The sequence below is a fragment of the Stegostoma tigrinum genome, chromosome 17 (assembly GCF_030684315.1).
Source record: "Stegostoma tigrinum isolate sSteTig4 chromosome 17, sSteTig4.hap1, whole genome shotgun sequence".
NCBI classification, from domain to species: Eukaryota; Metazoa; Chordata; class Chondrichthyes; order Orectolobiformes; family Stegostomatidae; genus Stegostoma; species Stegostoma tigrinum.
In genome coordinates this window covers 29907277-29926949 of record NC_081370.1, presented here as the reverse complement: position 1 = coordinate 29926949, position 19673 = coordinate 29907277, and the positions used below count along the sequence as shown (strand labels likewise).

At 40.8% G+C, this 19673-nt stretch overlaps 1 protein-coding gene across 8 annotated transcripts in view; it reads right to left on the bottom strand.

Annotated features, from left to right (window-relative positions):
- lmo1 (LIM domain only 1) overlaps positions 1–19673 on the bottom strand; it is a 48909-nt gene that overhangs the window by 4841 nt on the left and 24395 nt on the right. For all 8 annotated transcript variants that reach the window (XM_048545852.1, XM_059652044.1, XM_048545853.2 and 5 more), the window contains one exon: positions 7627–7840. In XM_048545852.1, coding sequence (XP_048401809.1) covers positions 7627–7840 — 214 coding nt within the window. The remainder of the gene's footprint in view (positions 1–7626; positions 7841–19673) is intronic.

Genomic DNA, 19673 nt, shown 5'->3' with positions numbered 1-19673 from the left:
TTTATTTTCAGTTTTTCATGTTTTTGGATCTGTCTCAGCCACTAAAAGTCAAGCATTTTATGCAAAAGATTCTACACCCCTATGCATAAATTGGTAAAGAGCGTTTTTGAAGGAGGGAGCCGATTTCAACTAGAATTGTACATCAATTGTTCATGTGATTAGTTGTGGCTAGAATGATAAGTAGCATTAATTTATAATAAATTGGTAAGCTTCTGGACTTTACTCCACATTATGCTAACCTGGCTAGTTAATTGAAAATTTTGCCAAATTGAATACAATTGACATTTGACAACTCCAGAAATATCAGGACTCATTTCCAGTGCATTAGATTAGATTCCCTACAGTGTGGAAACGGGCCCTTTGGCCCAACAAGTCCACACTACCCCTTGAAGCATCCCACCCAGACCCATCCCCCAACAGCCCACACACCCCTGAACTCTACAGGCAATTTAGCATGGCCGATTCACCTAACCTGCATATCTTTGGACTGTGGGAGGAAACCCACGCAAACACAGGGAGAATGTCTGTGTGGGGTTTGCACAGTCGCCCAAGACTGGAATCAAACCCGGGTCCCTGGTGCCGTGAGGCTGCAGTGCTAGCCAGAGCCACTGTGGCACGATATTCCATATAGCCAAAACTTGTTACTGAAGTCCCTAAGTGATTATAGTGAAACCAAATTGGAAATTAGTTAACACCACAAGTTCAGCTGAACTCCAGCAAAATCTGCTGCCAAACTGTCTTTAAACATTTTGGTTGTTTAAAGACAACTAGTAATTTTACAATCACAAGGAAAGCAAAATTTAGTGGTAGCCAAGTTTAGTTTAATAACTCATTGAATGCAGGAATTACTAACTGGACACAACATTCATAAACACCCCTAGATGCCCATCACCTGGGACTGCTGCAGTTTGGGATCTACGTATGTAAACAATGCTATTAACAAGCAAGTTCCAGGATTTCAACCCAGTGACATTGGAGGTCAAGATAGAATGTGGCCAGGGAGGTGAATTTGCAGAGTGTGGTATTCCCAGTATCTGCAACCTTCTTCCTTCCATGTATTAGGAGGTGGATTTGAAAAAAGGTGCCTTTTCTGAATTTCTGCAATACATCCCAGCACTATTGCAAAGCTTTGGTGGAGAAAGTATTAATGTTTGTGGATATGGTACAAGTTAAACAAGCTTCATCTTGATGGATGGCCTCATTGTTGAGGCTGACTTATGCAGGCATATGGAAGTTGACCCAAATTCCTGATCTAGGCATTACAGATGGTGGACAGCCATTTGATGGGGGGGTGGGGGGCAGAAAGGAGAAGAAAAAAAAAAAAATCAGGGAATGAGCAACCCATATCACCTGTCATTGTAGTGAAATGAGAGGCTGGATGAACACAGCAGGCTCAGGAGCACAAAAGCTGACGTTTCGGGCCTAGACCCTAGGCCCGAAATGTCAGCTTTTGTGCTCGAGATGCTGCTGGGCCTGCTGTGTTCATTCAGCCTCTCATTTCATTATCTTGGATTCTCCAGCATCTGCAGTTCCCATTATCACCTGTCATTGTAACCACTATTTATAAAGATTCTAAAACTGTTCAACCAGGTTTGATCCACCTCTGGGTCAGGTGGTAGACCAAGAAGGGATTCAATTCCACAAGAGAAGTGGTACTTGGACAATTTCCCACAATTGGGTAGATGCCAGTGTTGAAGTTGAACAGCTTGGCTAGGGACAGTTCTTCAGCATGAGTGACAGGGGCAGCATCAGAACGTTTCCTTGCTTTTTTAAAAATCAAATAGGATCCCTACAGTGTGGGAACAGGCCATTCAGCCCAACAAGTCCAGACTCTCTGCCACCCTATCCCTGATGACCTTTCGTTTTCCATAGCTAATCCACCTAACCTGCACATCTCTAGATTGTGGGAGGAAACCAGAGCACACAGACATGGGGAGAATGTTCAAACTCCAGTTGCCCAAGACTGGAATTGAACCTGCATCCCTGGTACTGAGGTAACAATGTTAACTGAGCCACCGGGCTGCCCTTTTTTTGATCTAATGCCATGGGGCTTCATGGGATCTAGAAGAATGTTGAGCACTTCAGGACAACTCCCTCCCAAGCGTATATTACTGTGCCATCATACTTCTGGGTCTGCCCTGCCAGTGGGACAAGGTATATAGGGATGGTGTGGTCATATGGGACATGGTCATGATCTCATACCAAGCCATTATACTGTGATTAAATCAGAAACAGTTCATCCAATTTTGGCACCAACTCCCAGATAGATAGCTCTGGTGAGTCAACATAGCTGTTTACGGCTATAGTTTTTGGTGCCTATGTTGAGGCCAGATGGTCTGTCCAGTTTGTTCTTAAAGGCTGTTTACTAGTTGATCCAACTGAAATAGCCTAGCAAGCCAGAGGCCAGACTGACTACACTGTGGGTCTGGGTTCTCATGAAGGCCACACCAGGTAAGGAAAGCAGATTTCTCTTCCCAAGGAAAAATGTGAACCAGGTGGACTTTTATGATAACTAACAAAGGTTGTCATGTTCTACTTTCAGTGCTAGAGGCTTTTAAAGTGATGCAATTGCTACCACCTAATGAGATTCAAACACGATTTCTCTTCCAGCAAATACCATAACACTATCACCTCAAAAAGAGAGATTAAAACAAATTTGAAACTATAGTCAGGTTGATACAAAATCATTTTTGCTTCCTAGTCTAATTCACACCATGAACAGATAAAAAAATGGCACTTGACCGCACTCACTTTCCTTTTGTCTTTTTTTTTTAAAAACAAAAAAGGTCTGCAGACAGCTTGAAGGACCACAGAGCTCCTTTTCATTGAGGTCAGTATCTTAGTGAATGTCTGAATGTTCAGACTTCTGCCCTACTCTTGTGGAAGGAGAGAAAACAAAGCTGTGCAGGTATTTCCCCTGACACGGTAGTTGTATTCTGTACAACTTCTTGGTCAAGAAAATCACATTATTGGGAAGTCACCATAGAAAAGTCACTTGTGCAGGAGAAAGCTTGTATTATCCAAACATCCACTACTCAAAATTACTTACAGCCAATTCACATTAATGAACATATTGCAGCAGAAATACCTGTACACCAAATCCTGCAGAACATTGCAAACCCACAATTTGGCTAGATTTTCCAGTGAAGTTATCCAATTCCTGTGTCCCATTCAGACTTTTCCTCAAAACTGCTTTAGCATTGCTTCAATCTGTTCAACTTTGAAACCACACTAACCTGGACAGCAAGTTAAAAACCAATCCATAGGGATATTCATGGGTACATTGTTAAACGCTAAAGGGAGGGACTGCATTTTCAATGTGGCCAGAGATAATGGGAACTGCAGATGCTGGAGAATCCAAGATAACAAAGTGAGGAGCTGGATGAACACAGCAGGCCAAGCAGCATCTCAGGAGCACAAAAGCTGACGTTTTGGGCCTAGACCCTTGAAAGGTGTGGGGGGGGGGGGGGGGGGGTGGAAGGAGAACTGAAGATAGAGAGATGATGATAGGTGGGGAGGGGATAGGTCAGTCCAGTGAAGATGGACAGGTCAAAGAGGCGGGATGAGGTTAGTAGGTAGGAAATGGAGGTGCGGCTTGAGGTGGGAGGAAGGGATGGGTGAGAGGAAGAACAGGTTAGGGAGGCGGGGACAAGCTGGGCTGGTTTTGGGATGCAGTAGGGGGAGGGGGAGATTTTGAAGCTTGTGAAGTCCACATGGGAACCGTGCAGCCCAATGGTATCAAAGTGGAATAGGAGTTGCTGTTCCTGCAAACTTCAGGTGGCATCATTGTGGCACCGCAGGAGGCCCATGATGGACATGTCATCTAAGGAATGTGGGGGGGGGGGGGGGGGGGGAGCGGAGTTAAAATGGTTCGCGACTGGAGGTGCAGTGGTTTATTGCGAACTGAGCAGAGGTGTTCTGCAAAGTGGTCACCAAGCCTCCGCTTGGTTTCCCCAGTGTAGAGGGAGCCACACTGGGTACAATGAATACAGTATACCACATTGGCAGATGTGCAGGTGAACATCTGCTTAATATCAAAAGTCAATACAGTATACCACTTTCCATCATGGGCCTCCTGCAGTGCCACAATGATGCCACCCGAAGGTTGCAGGAACAGCAACTCATATTCCACTTGGGAACCTTGCAGCCCAATGGTATCAATGTGGACTTCACAAGCTTCAAAATCTCCCCTCCCCCTACTGCTTCCCAAAACCAGCCCAACTTGTCCCCACCTCCCTAACCTGTTCTTCCTCTCACCTATCCCTTCCTCCCACCTCCAGTTCCTATCTACTAACCTCATCCCGCCTCCTTGACCTGTCCATCTTCCCTGGACTGACCTATTCCCTCCCCACCTATCTTCTTTTCGCCTCTCCCGCCCCCCCCCCCCCAGCCCCCCATTTATTCCAGAACCCTCTCCCCATCCCCCTATGAAGGGTCTAGGCCTGAAATGTCAGCTTTTGTGCTCCTGAGATGCTGCTTGGCCTGCTGTGTTCATCCAGTTCCACACTTTGTTATTTTCAATGTGGCCACAGCTTTCAAACCCAATTGTTTCAGTGCTAGATGTACATAAATTTGTTTAGATCTTAAATTTTGGATGATGCAAATTAGCTCTATACCAATTTTCAACATTAAATCAATGTCTGTTGTCAAAGTTCTCTACAAGCAAATATTATGCAATACATTACACAAGTGAGGAAATTGCTCAGTTCCAGCCAGATTTCAATCCAAGGCTCACAATTACACTGGTTATCTCTGCTATGTACATCCATGAATCAGCCATTAGCAAGTGTTGTGCTTGTAAAAGAGCTCTTTAATGTGAAAGCAAACAACAGCCAAAAGTGCCACAACCCAATTCATAATGCAGCAATGTGTGAAATTGGATTAACAAGTCTGCAGCCAAGAATCAATTCTAGTAGAGTAGATAAGGGGGAAACCAGTGGATATTGTTTATGTGGACTTTCAGAAGTCTTTCAATAAGAGATCCAACAGATTAGCATGTCAAATTAAAATACAGGATTGGTGGTAGACAATGAGAGTGGGGTATCGCAGAGATTGGATCCCACATATAACTACAATTTGAACAAGGGAACTGTGTAATCAAGTCTGCAGACAATACAAGTCTGGGTAAGAACATGAGCTGAGGGGACAATACATATGCTTGTGATATGAATAAGTTGAGTGGATAAATGCATGGCAGATGAAGTGTGTAAATGAAGGGGCTATTTTCATAGGAAAAATAATATAAAATGCCAATGCTCATTCACAATGCAGTAATAAGACAGTTTATTACTACTTAGAGTAATTTGGTTAGGAGGTGCAGTGAGAGCTGTGTCTCTTTATAAAGAGAGTCTGTGCGCTATGTTGATCTTCAGCGACAGGATTCAAGCACAGAAATGTCTTACAGCAATTGTATGGGACCTTGGAGAGATTACACCTGGTGTTGTGTACACAGATTTGGTCCCTTAGTGTTCAGCTATAAAAAAAGTAAAACAAAAAACATTTACCAGATTGGTAATGCATCAGTCCTGCTAAAGAGGTAGGATTAGCTAATATATTCATTGGCATTTCAAAGAGTTGGGGGATGGAGGAGAGATCTCAACCCTATGAAATCATAGCAGGACTGGACAGTAAAATTTAAAATGATGTTCCTAATGGTCAGGCAGTTAAAAATCAGGAGCTCCCAGTTTAAGGGTGCAGGCTAGGCCACTTAAGACCTAACCAAGAAGTTTCATCCAGAGCAAGTCTGTGGAATTCAACACAAAGCAATTGATGACAACATTGAATGTTTAAGAGCAGTTAGATGTGGTTCTTCTGGCTAAAAAAACCATCAACATGAATGGGCAGAGTGTACCAATTTGGATGATCATCCAAGACTGTTCTGAACAGCAGGTCAGATCAAAAGGGTAAGTGGCCTGCTCCAATCGTTTCTAGATTCCCAAATCCTGAGAATTTACACGCAGTGACAATTATCAAGCCATTTCAGTGCAAAAAATTAAAAATGTCCACTCATCACCAAGGTTCCTACAATTAGCCTTCAAACTAATCCTTCAGCTAAAACAGTAGCTACCATATTAGAGGAGCAAGTTTAAAAAATATAAAATTTCAACCATTTAACCCAGCAGCTCAATTGCTCAGACAAGTTCATAATATCTGCCAAAGGTCCACAACCAGAATTACTCAGCAGTGCCTGGTTTTGATCACCAGCCATCTTTTTCACTGAAAAATGATAATTGGTGGTTGCCAAATTAAAAAGTGTCAGGAACTAGCAGCATTAGCAAGGGGGTGGCACCTGAGCAAAAAGGTTACGTTACACACCAACCACCCCCCCCCCCCGCCCACTAAAAGAGAAATATTTTTTATTTATAACTGACATCTTTTCCACTGGCCATAAATCCACAGCTGCATCATTGCAAAGTTCACATATATTCTAAATTATGAGAATCACGATAGAAGGATGACTGAGCATTGCACAACAGTCGACATTGCAGTTATGAAAGATTTGGTGTACACAGCCAACTGTTGTATGCAAGTTTTGTATCCTAAGAGAAAACTTGGGACAACATTTCATTAAGACGTGGCAACTGGTAACAATTATTCATCAAGCCTCTTGTAGGATTAAGTCAACAGAGTGCACAACAGTTTTGGATCATATCCCAGATGCAGATCTTGAATGGATGAGCATTTAGATAATGAAATCCCTTTAAATTGTAAAGGGTCTCTTCCCATCCCCTGACCAAAGTAAAAGATCCTTTACAATATTGTCACAACACTCCTGAAAAAAGTCAAATTCACTAAGTAACAGGGGTAAACAAGCAGCACTACGACTCAGCCTGTTGCACAGCCAAGTCCTCAAAAAGCAAGGGTTAATTCTGCATTAGGATGTGCAAGTAGAAAGGTTCTTAGGGAGCATTGAGTATTTAATGTTAGACCATTGTTGAAAATGTTGCTGTCCACAAGGTTGGGGAATGGGTTGGGCAGGGGGGTGGTGGGGGGAGGAGTGGAGGTGGTGTGGGAGTTGCTTTAGTCCTTATTTAAACTTAAGGGCGTACATTCAAATTTTGAAATGTCTGTAATTTAACCATTCAAGTCTTATCATTTTAGCAAGTCTCATTAGAAGAACTAATCTCCTTGAGATGTGCAGAATTAAATGCACTCCCCCAGATGTGTCCTGACCAAGGTGTTTTTTAAGAATAGAAGCATAACACTTGATCATAACACTTGATTTTCCAACATGCCAATAATTACTACTTTTTGCAGAGCCAAAAAAATGCAGTACTAGTTTCTAGACAATGGAAAAGGGCTACAAAGTAAAAAAGATAGACTTCAATGTTGTAAAGTGGCTTGATTGGGTTTTTTCAATCCCAGTGCCAAAATAGCTTGTAACAAAAAGGTCAGATCTCCATTCCTTTTGTGGAACATCCCACTTGTCAATATTTGTGGCAATAATCTAGTAGCAGACAAGGGCTAAAGTTTTGATCAATTTCAGGAAGAAATATTGTCACTTGAAGACTCAATTATTTGAATGGAGTCTCAAAAGACAGCCTTAATCTGCTCTAGCATATTTCTTCATTTCAAGGGATATGCCATCATAGCTATGAGCTAGCAGATTTTTTTCCCTTAGTTTACCTTAAATAGTCTCTACGACAGAGAATTAGGTTTGCTTTTGTGTACAGCGTTGATCCAACTTCTCCAAGGCGGCAGTCACAACAGGCACATTTTAGACAGTCTTCGTGCCAGTATTTGTCCAGTGCCTTTAGCAGGTAACGATCCTTGATCTTGCGACTGCAGCCAGCACAACCCTTCTGCTTTCCTTTTGGTTGTACAGAAAGCATTGGTACACCTACAATTTAAAAAAAGATTTTTTTTAAAGCCAGAAACACTTATTTGAAATGCTTCTCTCCAAAAAAACTTTGCCAGTCAAGGTAATCGAAGTAGTTTACTCAAACTGTGATTAATTTTGATTGGAGGAGTTAAAGTTTCTTTCCAAAAGGTGGTAAGCAGAATACCTAACAAGTCTTCAGTTTTCTAAAGTGACAAGATCTCGGGTCTTGAGAATATTATCCATGTGAAAATACTGCATTTGGCAACACCTTATAAATAAAAAGCTCATTTAAATATAGTGACATGACCACACGACCCCTCAACCATCATTTTGCAGTTCAAAAATGCTTTGTTTGCTTTAAAACGAGATATGCAGTCAGTTCACAGAAAGCAAGATCTCAAAACGGCAACTTTGGTGACCAGGATGTGTGTTTGATTGAAGGAACACCAGGATCATCTGCCAAATAAAACCAGCATTTTATATGCACTGAAAACATCACAGAGCCTCAATTTAACATCTCACTTCAAAGTTAGTCCTGAACTAAGGTTCACTTAGTGCCACACAATTGTCAACTTTGGGCTGAGGTTTCTGGAGTCTGAAACCCACCAGTAACTTGACAAGAAAGCATGAAGCCAATAACAAGCAAGTTTTAAACTGAGTCACTGGCAACACACTCTCATTTGACCTTCATAAATTTGAAGATGCAACGGCACTTTCGGCCTCAGCCAAAGAGACAATACCAAATTTCCACAACATACAAAAAGGCAGCAGTTCCTGATTTCACATTGTTCCAGGGATCTTATGCCAAACTGTATCCCCATTTTCCATGGTTGTGCTCATATTACATTGATGTACTGAATGTGAGCTGATATTTAAATTCAGTAAGGACAAATTAAAGTGGAAAAAATTAGGAAAGTTGCATATGGCCACCAACAGTTCAAGTTGAAAATGCTCAGGACTTAAATGTACAGGCAACATTTACATTCCTCATTGGTTAGACGGAAATTGGACAAAATTGGCTTCAACTGTTCATTTGGGAGCCCGGCTGTCCCAAGAGTACACTCTAGATATTTAGTGTAGCTATCTGTGCCCAAATAAATATCATTGCTAAATTAAAATCTAACTTTGCATTTCTGATAAGCATCCAATGAGTTTACTAACTTAAATGAATCTGTACTTTTTGAAAACAGTTTAAATGCTAAATTTGAAAAGCAGAACTACCATTCCAAATGTACAAAATGGTACTGAAACAGGAGCATGATGCCATTAGAAATAGACTAAATCTGAGGCTCACTTGAATCAAACAGGGCAGGTTTGTCACAGTCCAAAAATTTTACTTCTATTCCCTTCAAAGCCTGAGAGGGCCTACAGTTGGAAAATGCAAACACATTTAGCTGAAAGCCCAATTTTGAATTGAGAGATTGTCCTTTCTCACAATTTTATGGAAGGAAATTTTTAAAAACCTGATTCATTGCATATGGGAAGTTCCTACCTTTGACAATATTTTCTGAAATATTTGCTAACCGGTCTGCTTCTTTTTTCTGTGCGCTTTATTGGTAACATTGAAAATGCCAATCCTTAAATCTGATCTTCCACCCAATACAGAGTTGTGAACGGTCTACCTCAAGCTCCGTTTCCCACATTATCCAGAAGTCTATTGTCCTTGATATCTAAATCCAGTGTTGCACTGAAACTCTGGTACCAACCACCTGGGCTTGTTGTTTGGGGAAGGGAGGGAAGGGTTCCTCCTTTCGACTCAAAAACAGTAGGAGAGAGAGACAGCCTCAATTAGGGCACTTAATTGGTCAGCAAAAATTTAGGAACTGAATCCAAGAGCTGTTTTAATCAGTGTTAGATAGGCCACTGAAGAGAACCTTAAGGAGCACTTGTTATTTACAGCATTTGTCTCCTAGACTTGTGTTAAACTGCCTGATTCTCCACCCACTCAAGGAGAGATCAGACTGGGTGCAACTAAAGCAAATATTAATTTTCAGAATCAACTTAAAAGAATTGTTCTCAGCCTCAGGATATATTCAATGGACTGACTACTCAACCATCTGGAAGTAGAGAATGCTAAGATTCACGGCCCTCAGTGAAGACATATCAATGCAAAGCATCTCCCCAGCAGAGCACAAACCCAGCACTTACCCAGTCAAACACCTAGTACAGAGCAGGAATTGTACCTGGGCTCTGGATTTATAGTAACTGAGCAGGTCCAAAAAGAGCCAAAGTGATTTCAATTACATGACCTGGAACCAGAGCATAGGGCTCAAAGCAACAGTCTTGGCATTCAATGGATCACATGAACATTAGGTCATTTTGTTTTGACTCATTCTTACTCCATGGAACTCTGGTCTAACCTACTCATGGCACAATTCAGAGGTCACTACAGGACCTTTTAAATTCCTGAAACATCCGCCCTTGAGTAAAGGGACAAAAGCTGCATACAACATTTCAATGTGGTCTCAAGGCTCAAGAGATTTGGATACTTGACTGGTTGATAAGGAGATTGCCATCTGCCAATATCATGCACCATTTAGTGTATGAATTAGTTAATTTGAATATGTGTTAGAGACAAAAAAAGGAAATACCATCCTTCAGAGTAAGCAATATGACCAGTTCAGTGATCATTTAAAGAGGATGGGGATACAGAGACAAATTTTAGTAAAAAATGCAGACATTGTAACTGATGGCTCTAGAAACTAGGAAACAGCCTCAGTCCCGTAGTAATGTGAATTTTTAGTTAAAATTCAACACAACTGGGCTATTTTAAGAGGGGAAATTAGGAAATGCTAGAAAGCTATAATTTTGCCTCTAGTACACTAGTCACAGGTTGTCAACTTATTAGATAAGGCTACTACTGGTAATGGATTGAAGGTAGTGAAAGATAGATGTAGTACAGTTGGTGACTGAAATGCCAGCTGTTTCGGCTTGATTCTCAACGGTTGGATATCAAAATTCTTAGACTTGGTCTGCCCAAGTACCTTGCATTTTCTGTACTCAAGCAGCCAATTACTCCAACTTTGTAAAGGTTCAAGTCTAAGTAAATCAAGGATCAAAGAGTGCTCATGATTTGGTATGACAAACTCAACTAGCAACCTGAAAAATGACCTGAAGGCTCCATTTACATTTGGAACAATGGGTACAGTTAGCACGTATTACAACAATCAAGATCTTGTTATACTTTAAGAAATTGAACATGGGGGCAAGTCATCATGAGTGCCTGACAGGGATGTGGTAATAAAAGGTGGTAAAATTGAGGAAGAGACAAGATTTAAACAAACCAAGCTGCCAGAATTTTCAGCAAGTGAGCAAAAAGTTATCTAATTCACTTAGTTCAATTGATGCAATCTTCATATCATGCTTTTCCCCACAGTGGGCTTGCTTGATTAAAGCCTTGCTATTTTCCAGCACTTCTAGATGCTCTCAATAAGTATTCCCATAGGCTTTGCCTGTAGCCCTCCACTTCAGCAGCTTCACGTTCCACTTCAAAAAAGGAATTGATAGTAAATAGAGATCAGAGATAATGGGAACTGCAGATGCTGGAGAATCCAAGGTAATAAAATGTGAGGCTGGATGAACACAGCAGGCCAAGCAGCATCTCAGGAGCACGAAAGCTGACGTTTCGGGCCTAGACCCTTCATCAGATGAAGGGTCTAGGCCCGAAACGTCAGCTTTCGTGCTCCTGAGATGCTGCTTGGCCTGCTGTGTTCATCCAGCCTCACATTTTATCATTGATAGTAAATAGATGTTTTCACCAGCCTGATTATCTGGGCACGTTAATGAATTGCTTGGCACATCTCTGTAGGAAATTGAATACTGTTTCTATTTGTCATAGAAAAATGGTCTAGCTTCTCTACTTTCAGAAATATTGTCAATGTTTATACCTAGCATCTGCCTTTTCATAATGTGCATTTTCTACATCAGTTCCCAAGAGACAGATGAGTTAAGCCCAGTTCAGATTAGGGCAGAGGAGCAATTTGTTGTGGCAATTCATTTTTAATGAAGTTTCAGCAACCGAGAATAGTGAAGATGGGATAAGTAACTAGAACTGGTATACATCTACAGTTCACAAGTTCAGTATTTGATTCTTGCACAGCTTTTAGCCCATATCACTAATGTACATTTGAAAAATTATTTTTCAAAAATCCAGCTGAGCAACTATTGCACAAAAGACTGAGGGTTGCACTTGTGCTGCCCCTCCCTATTCAAGATCACTTTCAGCACCTGCATGTGCACATCTAAATTGGATTACTACAATGGTTTCTGCCCCTGCCACCCTTGTAGGTGACAAGTTCTGGAAGGGTGCCAACTTTTAGGTTAAAAAACCATTTCCTCATTTTCTGTAAAGTGTCTGTCACCATAAATCTATTCTGTGATAGATCCCTTCAAAATTCTGTCTATGCCCCTGTTTTTAAACAAAAAAAATCACGTACCCCTCAGTCTCCTCTACACCAAAAGGAAAACAACCCTAGTCTGGTATTTTAAAATCCCCAGCCCTGCCACCAGGGAATAAGCATCCTCTGCACACTCTCCAGTGCTATTCTATTGCTCCTATGATATGGGTTCCAGAGTGGCGCACAATACTCTAACAGATGGTTAGGCCACAGCTAGAGCTCCAACGTCACCGCCCAACTCTTAAATTGTTAGCCATGACGCACAAAGGCGAGTATCCCAGAATGTCCTTCATTATTCACCTGGCCTGCTATCTTATTGGACCAGTAGACAGACACCAAAAAATATCTTGCTGATTCTAATATTTCCTGGGTTGCTACTGTTCATGTATTCAGTCTGGTTTGTCCTCTTACCCAGACTGAATTCTATGTCACTTCCAACCTCTATCCTAAGGCTATTTAGCACCTCAATTTTCATATCGCAGACTTACTGATCACTCTCCTACATTTCAAGCTCAGTAGTTTATGTAAAGACATCACAAGGACCTGAATACCAATCTGTGCAGGATCCCACAGACTTTCAGTCACAAGAACACTCCTTAAACATCACACCGCTTGCTGCCACTCAGCAAATTCTGCAAACTGATTCCTTGAAGGGTTTGTTCATTTAGGAAGGTTGAACACATTGGGCCTACATTTGTTGAGATTTTATTCAAAGATTGAGGGACTGGGCAGTAGATGCTACAGCTCTCTCCCCTCTTGGGGAATCTAGAGCTGGGAGGTGCAATTTCAGAATAGGGCTCTCCCATTTAAGAGGGAATAATTTCTTAACCAATTTCTTTGGGTTTCACCACCTGAGTGGGGCCACATTGAATGTGTTCAAAGCAGAGTATTTGTTGTAGGTGAAAAATTCAAACTTAAAGTGAACATGTAGGAAAAGAGGACTGGAGGCTTACAAGCATCCTAGTGCTCAAACACCAAAATGGCTAACTCCTGCTTTTGTAGTTGTACAATATGCAGTTACAACCATAAAAAAAACACTTTAAATTCACAGCTTACAGTACTAATGTCACTTCAAAAAGTGACTAATGGATGATTGTTCAGGATTTTTTTAAATAAATGAGACAGCTGGATCAAGAGCAAATTTTGACCATTTCTAGGGAGACAACCTGAGTCTCAGCTTTGTTCTCTCCCAGATTTAAGTAAAGCAGTTCATTCCCATCAAAAAGGGGAGTTGATAGTGGCCACGTCCATGTACACAGATCCTTGAAAGTTGCCACCCAGGTTGACAGGGCTGTTAAGAAGGCACACACTGTTTTAGCTTTTATTAATAGAGGGATCGAGTTCCGGAACCAAGAGGTTATGCTGCAGCTGTGCAAAACTCTGGTGCAGCCGCACTTGGAGTATTGCGTACAGTTCTGGTCACCGCGTTATAAGAAGGATGTGGAAGCTTTGGAAAGGGTGCAGAGGAGATTTACTAGGATGTTGCCTGTTATGGAGGGAAGGTCTTACGAGGAAAGGCTGAGGGACTTGAGGCTGTTTTCATTCGAGAGAAGAAGGTTGAGAGGTCACTTAATTGAAACATATAAAATAATCAGAGGGTTAGATAAGGTGGATAGGGAGAGCCTTTTTCCTAGGATGGTGACAGCAAGCATGAGGGGGCATAGCTTTAAATTGAGGGGTGAAAGATATAGGACAGATGTCAGAGGTAGTTTCTTTACTCAGAGTAGTAAGGGAATAGAACGCTTTGCCTGCAATAGTAGATTCGCCAACTTTAGGTACATTTAAGTCATCATTGGACAAGCATATGGACGTACATGGAATAGTGTAGGTTAGATGGGCTTCAGATCGGTATGACAGGTCGGCACAACCGAGGGCCAAAGGGCCTGTACTGCGCTGTAATGTTCTATGTTCTATGTCACTGAACAGGCAATCCAGAATCCCAGGCTGTAGTTCAGAGGACAAAATTCCTTTTACAGTAGTCATAAGTTTACTAAAACTTGAGAAACCATTATGTCCAGCATCAAGATTTAAAAGTTACTGAAGAGGTTTGAAGTGCTTACTGTTCCAATTATATTTTTCAACAGTTCAGTGGTCATGCCTGGACATCCTCAATCCACTGAGGACTGAATTCCTAGTATTTACTACAGCCAATACAAGTCCTTCCTTGCCAAGAACCTTCACAAGCACGAGAACAATTAAATGCAACACTGGGCCCACATTTGTCCTGCTCCTCAGCTATGTGCAAAAAAAAAATAGCCTAATGCTGAATTTAAGAACCTACTTCAGGTCAGTAACGCCACTTAAAATTTACTTGAACCCAAGTCAATTTTCTACCTTTGGTTGTGGCAACTTACTTTTAGCCACATCTCAGGTCTCTTCTTCAGCCTTAAACGGGCATGATCTGACGATATTAACTTCAAAAATAGGTGCACTATTTAAATATGCGTTTGCATAATTTGAAAAGTTCCAGCTTCGAATGGTTGCAGTTATGATAGCTAAGGTTGAAAAATTAAGTTGTTAAAGCTACACTATTCTGGAACAAATTCTAGAAGGTAGAGAGATGACACTGTAAAATAAAGTCATGGAGGTATAACAATTGAGTTTCTTACATTGCAGAGGATGTAGTGAACAAGAGTAGAATATTCAACTATCAAATCCCCAACGTAAGGTTACACACCCATCAGCAAACTGAAAAAGCTGATATTTTAAAGGTAGTTTTTAATAGTCTTATTTTGGTTTAACAACCAGATTTCCAGCACACTGCATTAAATAACTGTACAATAATCTGAACATTGTGCCAGTTTAGTGGCCTTTACCATATTAAGGGTTCTGAGAACAAATTTGAGCTTACTGAGTCAGAGGGAGCTTGTTTTCTTTAGCTGAAAATACAGTAAAATCACTCAAAGCTAGTAAGTAGCTATATTTTAAAAGTCCTACTTTACAACATCCTAAATGCATGTAGGCCACTTAGCTCATGCTTGCTCTGCTATTCATAGCATCGTGTTGTACATTCCCATTTACCCTCAACCTTGGAATATTTTAAAAAAGGTGAGGGTAGATTCTTATTAGACAAGGGAAAAATCAATGTCCATACTCCACTAAAAGGCAAGGTTCCAAATATCAACAGAAATCCCCTCAACTGTTTGCAAAGGATGACGACCCCAATTCAAAAATAACAAGCATCACCCCATTCTGGATTTGCCCACAGGAGGCAACGTTAAGTGCAGTTGAGGAACATTCCAGATTTTACACCCAATCAAGTCAACTACTCAACTCCAGTTGAAACAAGTCCAGCCTGTCCAACCTAGAAGGCAACACAATCATTCCAAGTATCAATATGGTAAACTTCAGCACTGTCTCCAATGCATGTCCTTAAACAAGATGACAAAAGCTACATGTTAATGAGACTATATCTCCAATACTAACAGTATAACTTTTTTGTACACTTCCTCTCAAAGTAGAGCATGCCATCAGCTTTCACTTTTATTTGCATATTGTCAATGACTTGCAGTAGAGTATCCAGATCTTTGATGTCTGTTTTATTGTTCTTATCAAAATGACCTTCATAGTTTCCCCACATTATGCCCACCTAATCTACACTTAGTCATTCAATACTTGCTCTTCCTTCATTTGTAAAAGGTCACCATGCCTTAAATCCCCTCAATCTCTCCCAAGTTAAATCCAAAGTTTATACTAATTAATTCCTTTTTGCTCTAATACCTTTGCGGAATCTTGTACTAGACTTCAAAGTTTTAGAAGGCATTTGACAGGCTCCTTATCCACAGCACAATAAATTTCTTCAATAACTTGTGTAGTAAACATGGCTTTCTTTTCCACAAAAGAAAATCAAAGTTTCCAGATTATCATGCCCACTTGGAAACAAGGTAATTGGTTTCTAATACCTTCCACATGACATCAAGTTAAGTGGCCTATAGGTTCTTACATTTGATAGATTCAGGAAATGCTCCAGACTAAAGAAACCTTGCAACACTTATAATGCATCTATTCCCTCAATGCACCTCCTAACAGTGCAGTGGAGGCTGGGACATTAAATGTCTTCAAGGCAGAGATCGATAATCAAGGAATCAAGGGCTATGGGGAGAGTGCAGGGAAGTGGAGTTGAAATGCCCAGCCAGGATTTAAACAGTGGAGTGGACTCGATGGGCCAAATGGCCTTACTTCCGCTCTTGTCTTATGGCCTTAAGACTCCAAATGGAGTCCACCAGCGTCCACAAACTGGACCAAATAGCTCAAGTTTCCAAGTACTGTATCGCTTGATTGTGATTTCCCCAAATTCCTTTGTTCACCTTCTAATTTACAGACATTAGGGGCTTATGGTATCCTTACCTGATGCAAATATTTATCCACTACATCTACCATTGTCTACTATTAACAGCTCATTCTCAAGAGTGAATGTACACTCGTTTCTACATTTCAGCTAGGTTCTAAAGCTGTAATTCATCTAGATTAAAGCATTCTTTACACCCTAACCAGTTATCCAAGCTGCCAGTCATTTTAATAAGCTTCTTCCTCAAGCTTGATATTTTAACCAGATTGTGGGCTGTCCTCAATTCTACACAGGAGAAATTTAATACTATACTATTGATTCTCTAATCTAATATCCTAGTTCACTTCAGCTAGTTTGCCCACTGTTGTCCTGTTGAGTTTAACATACTTGTCTTAGACCTCATCTCCTCCATTTCAATCTGGAAAAAAATTCAAATCACAATGGCTGGCACCTAGAGGTGCCAGACTTGGGAGATCATTCATGGTGTCCTATTACACATAGGAAGTCTAGTAAGGCCTTCTCTGGCTGGTCCCAGAACATACTGCTCTAAGTAACTCAGTTCTTTTACGACCTCAAGGGCCTGATTTTTCTAGTCTAGTTTATCACCTATTGCAGTCCTTTTATCACAAGCACCCACTAGTGTGCATTGTACGTTCTATTACTCCATGGTTACTGTTCAAGAGCCTCTAGATCACTCCTGATTAATTTCTACTCAAAACACTACATCCTGCTTGGGAACAAAGTCCACCCTTAAATATTGCACCAAAACCAACTTCGACAAGAGTTCAGTGATAACACTTGTGTAGCCTATTTCTTTGATCTTATCCCTCAATATTCAGAGCCAAATTTGGTCATCCCACAGCCATGTCTCTGACGACTACTAGTAGCTAGACAGAAAACCCTCAAGACCTAATTACCCCAAATCAGGAATCTTGTTTTGATACAATGTACTATGGAAGCTTTCATTCTTTGGAAGTCTAAAAGTCTAAATGGATTCATTGAACACAATAGAAAAAGGAGTACTAGGCAGCCACTCAAAACCTGCTCCACCATTTTGATGTGATCATGGCTGATCTCATCTTTGTCTACTTTATGCTCTTGTCCACTCTCCATAATCCTTCAACTCAAATCTGTATCTCCTCAAATTTACTCAATGTACCAGCATCCACCACGAGCTAGAGGTAGTGAATTCCATAGACTCATCACCCTTTATGCCAGTTCTCATCCGTTTTACACCTGCTTTGGCCAACAGCCTAAACAACTAGGCCCAACAGTTTGTGAACAAGACCTGATGGAATACAGCAAAACCAACATTATCACAGTCAAAAGCAAACAAGGAACAGCCCAGGCCTGTCTCACAATTGACCAAAAGGTGCTCAACTTCAACATCTGGGTCATAACTCTCCCAAATACCTTAAGTACTGAGCCAGGGCAATAGGGAGAGATATGTTTGTGTACTCCCAGTTAAGGCCAGATCCCCCAGCACCATGAAGTGATCAGATCTTGGCATGGGTACATCTAGGATGACTTGGCCTAACCACATTGGACATTCTGACCCCTGCCGTGACACCACTGGCTGAAGTCCAAACATTCCAGAAGGGCTCAGAGAAAATAAGGAACGTTTGGTGGCCATTCCCTCAGTGGAGGCTTCATGGGAGACCCAACCACATACCAAGAACCAGAATGCCCTGCCAATGGAGCTCTGAATTGGATCCAGCAGTCCACCCATGTTCAGAGCCATTAGCATGTTTTTCAGACAGCCTGTGGAAGAGAAAGGTTTACCTAATGAGTTTTTTTTTAAAAAACTCAAACTACATTTTAAAATTTGAACTGCAGTCATTATCTGTGGACCTGGGTATGTACTGGAGTAGTAAGCTGGTTGAAGTGTGCAGAGAATTTGGGGCAACACCATTACTCTAAACTTGTAAGACTGATGTGCAAAAAAGTTCCCTTTACCTATATTACTAATTCTAGTTGTCCTTTCATAAATTCAAATGGATTTATGATTCAAGTACTTCACCACAACCTAGAGATTACAGCATTTTGCCTGATATGACACATTGTTTCATTTTTTTTTAGGAAACAGGATTTTGTCATCTCCCAATCCTCAGCAATTGTAGTTGAATTAAATTGTAGAGGCTAAAAATCCATACATCCATCTTGCGTCTTGCTAAACCTAGCAAATGCAAACTGTTAAATTTGGAGAATTTGTCACTAATTTGTCTCTTAAAAGTAGTCTAGCAAGAGATGTTAAATTCCTCATTCTTTCTAGTTCCTGGTTTCATTTTTCCATGTAGTCTGAAGACTAATCAAGTTCTTATTCTAACTTCATCCACATTTACTTGTGTAGAATTAAATATTCCCATAATTCCTACCTATTGCCAATTCTCCTAATTTGCTGAACTCAATCCTCAATTCCAAATTTTTGCATTTTTGCAAGCACAAGCCTCTTGATTTAACTTCTCTAGTTCCAAGTTCACTACAGCTGAGCTGTATTTGCTCCAAATAATCGTGATTTAAAATACTAAAAACAATTCAAACTCTTGAATAAAAAGCTCTTTAATTCTAGGCATTGGGGAGACTACATTGAGATTAGTCAACACCCGAAATTTACCAATTAAAATCTAGGTCATAATCAAGAGATAATTGAGCACAAAAGCTGCATTTTGCTGTTCAAACCATAAATATGGTCTAGTCAGAGCAAATCTGGTTAGCATGTAGATATTTCTAAAATTAACTTGTTCAGCAAGTAACATCTAAAACAGGTGGGATTTGAATCTGGGCCCTTGGTCCAATAGTAGGGGCATGCACTGTAGAACCACGATGGTTTTAATCCATTAACTCCAATCATGGAGTCTCCTGCTGTGACACTCCGTGTACCGCTGAAGTCATAGCCTTGGGTTTCTAAGGTTTTGTGGAACCTGCCTCCCTATTTGTACAAGACAGAAAATTGCTGCATGTTAGTCAATAAGTTTATTCAAGATGCTTTGATATTACCTTTGTATTCCTGATGCCACTTACTGGGGGTGACTGGATATTGCATGAATTATTGTCCAATAAACATTCAAATGAGCCAAAACAATAGTACAAATTGGCAGCTGACAGGGATTGCATATTCTTCTGGATTTTCATATCTCATGATTAGATTACACTTAAAACTGGTGAT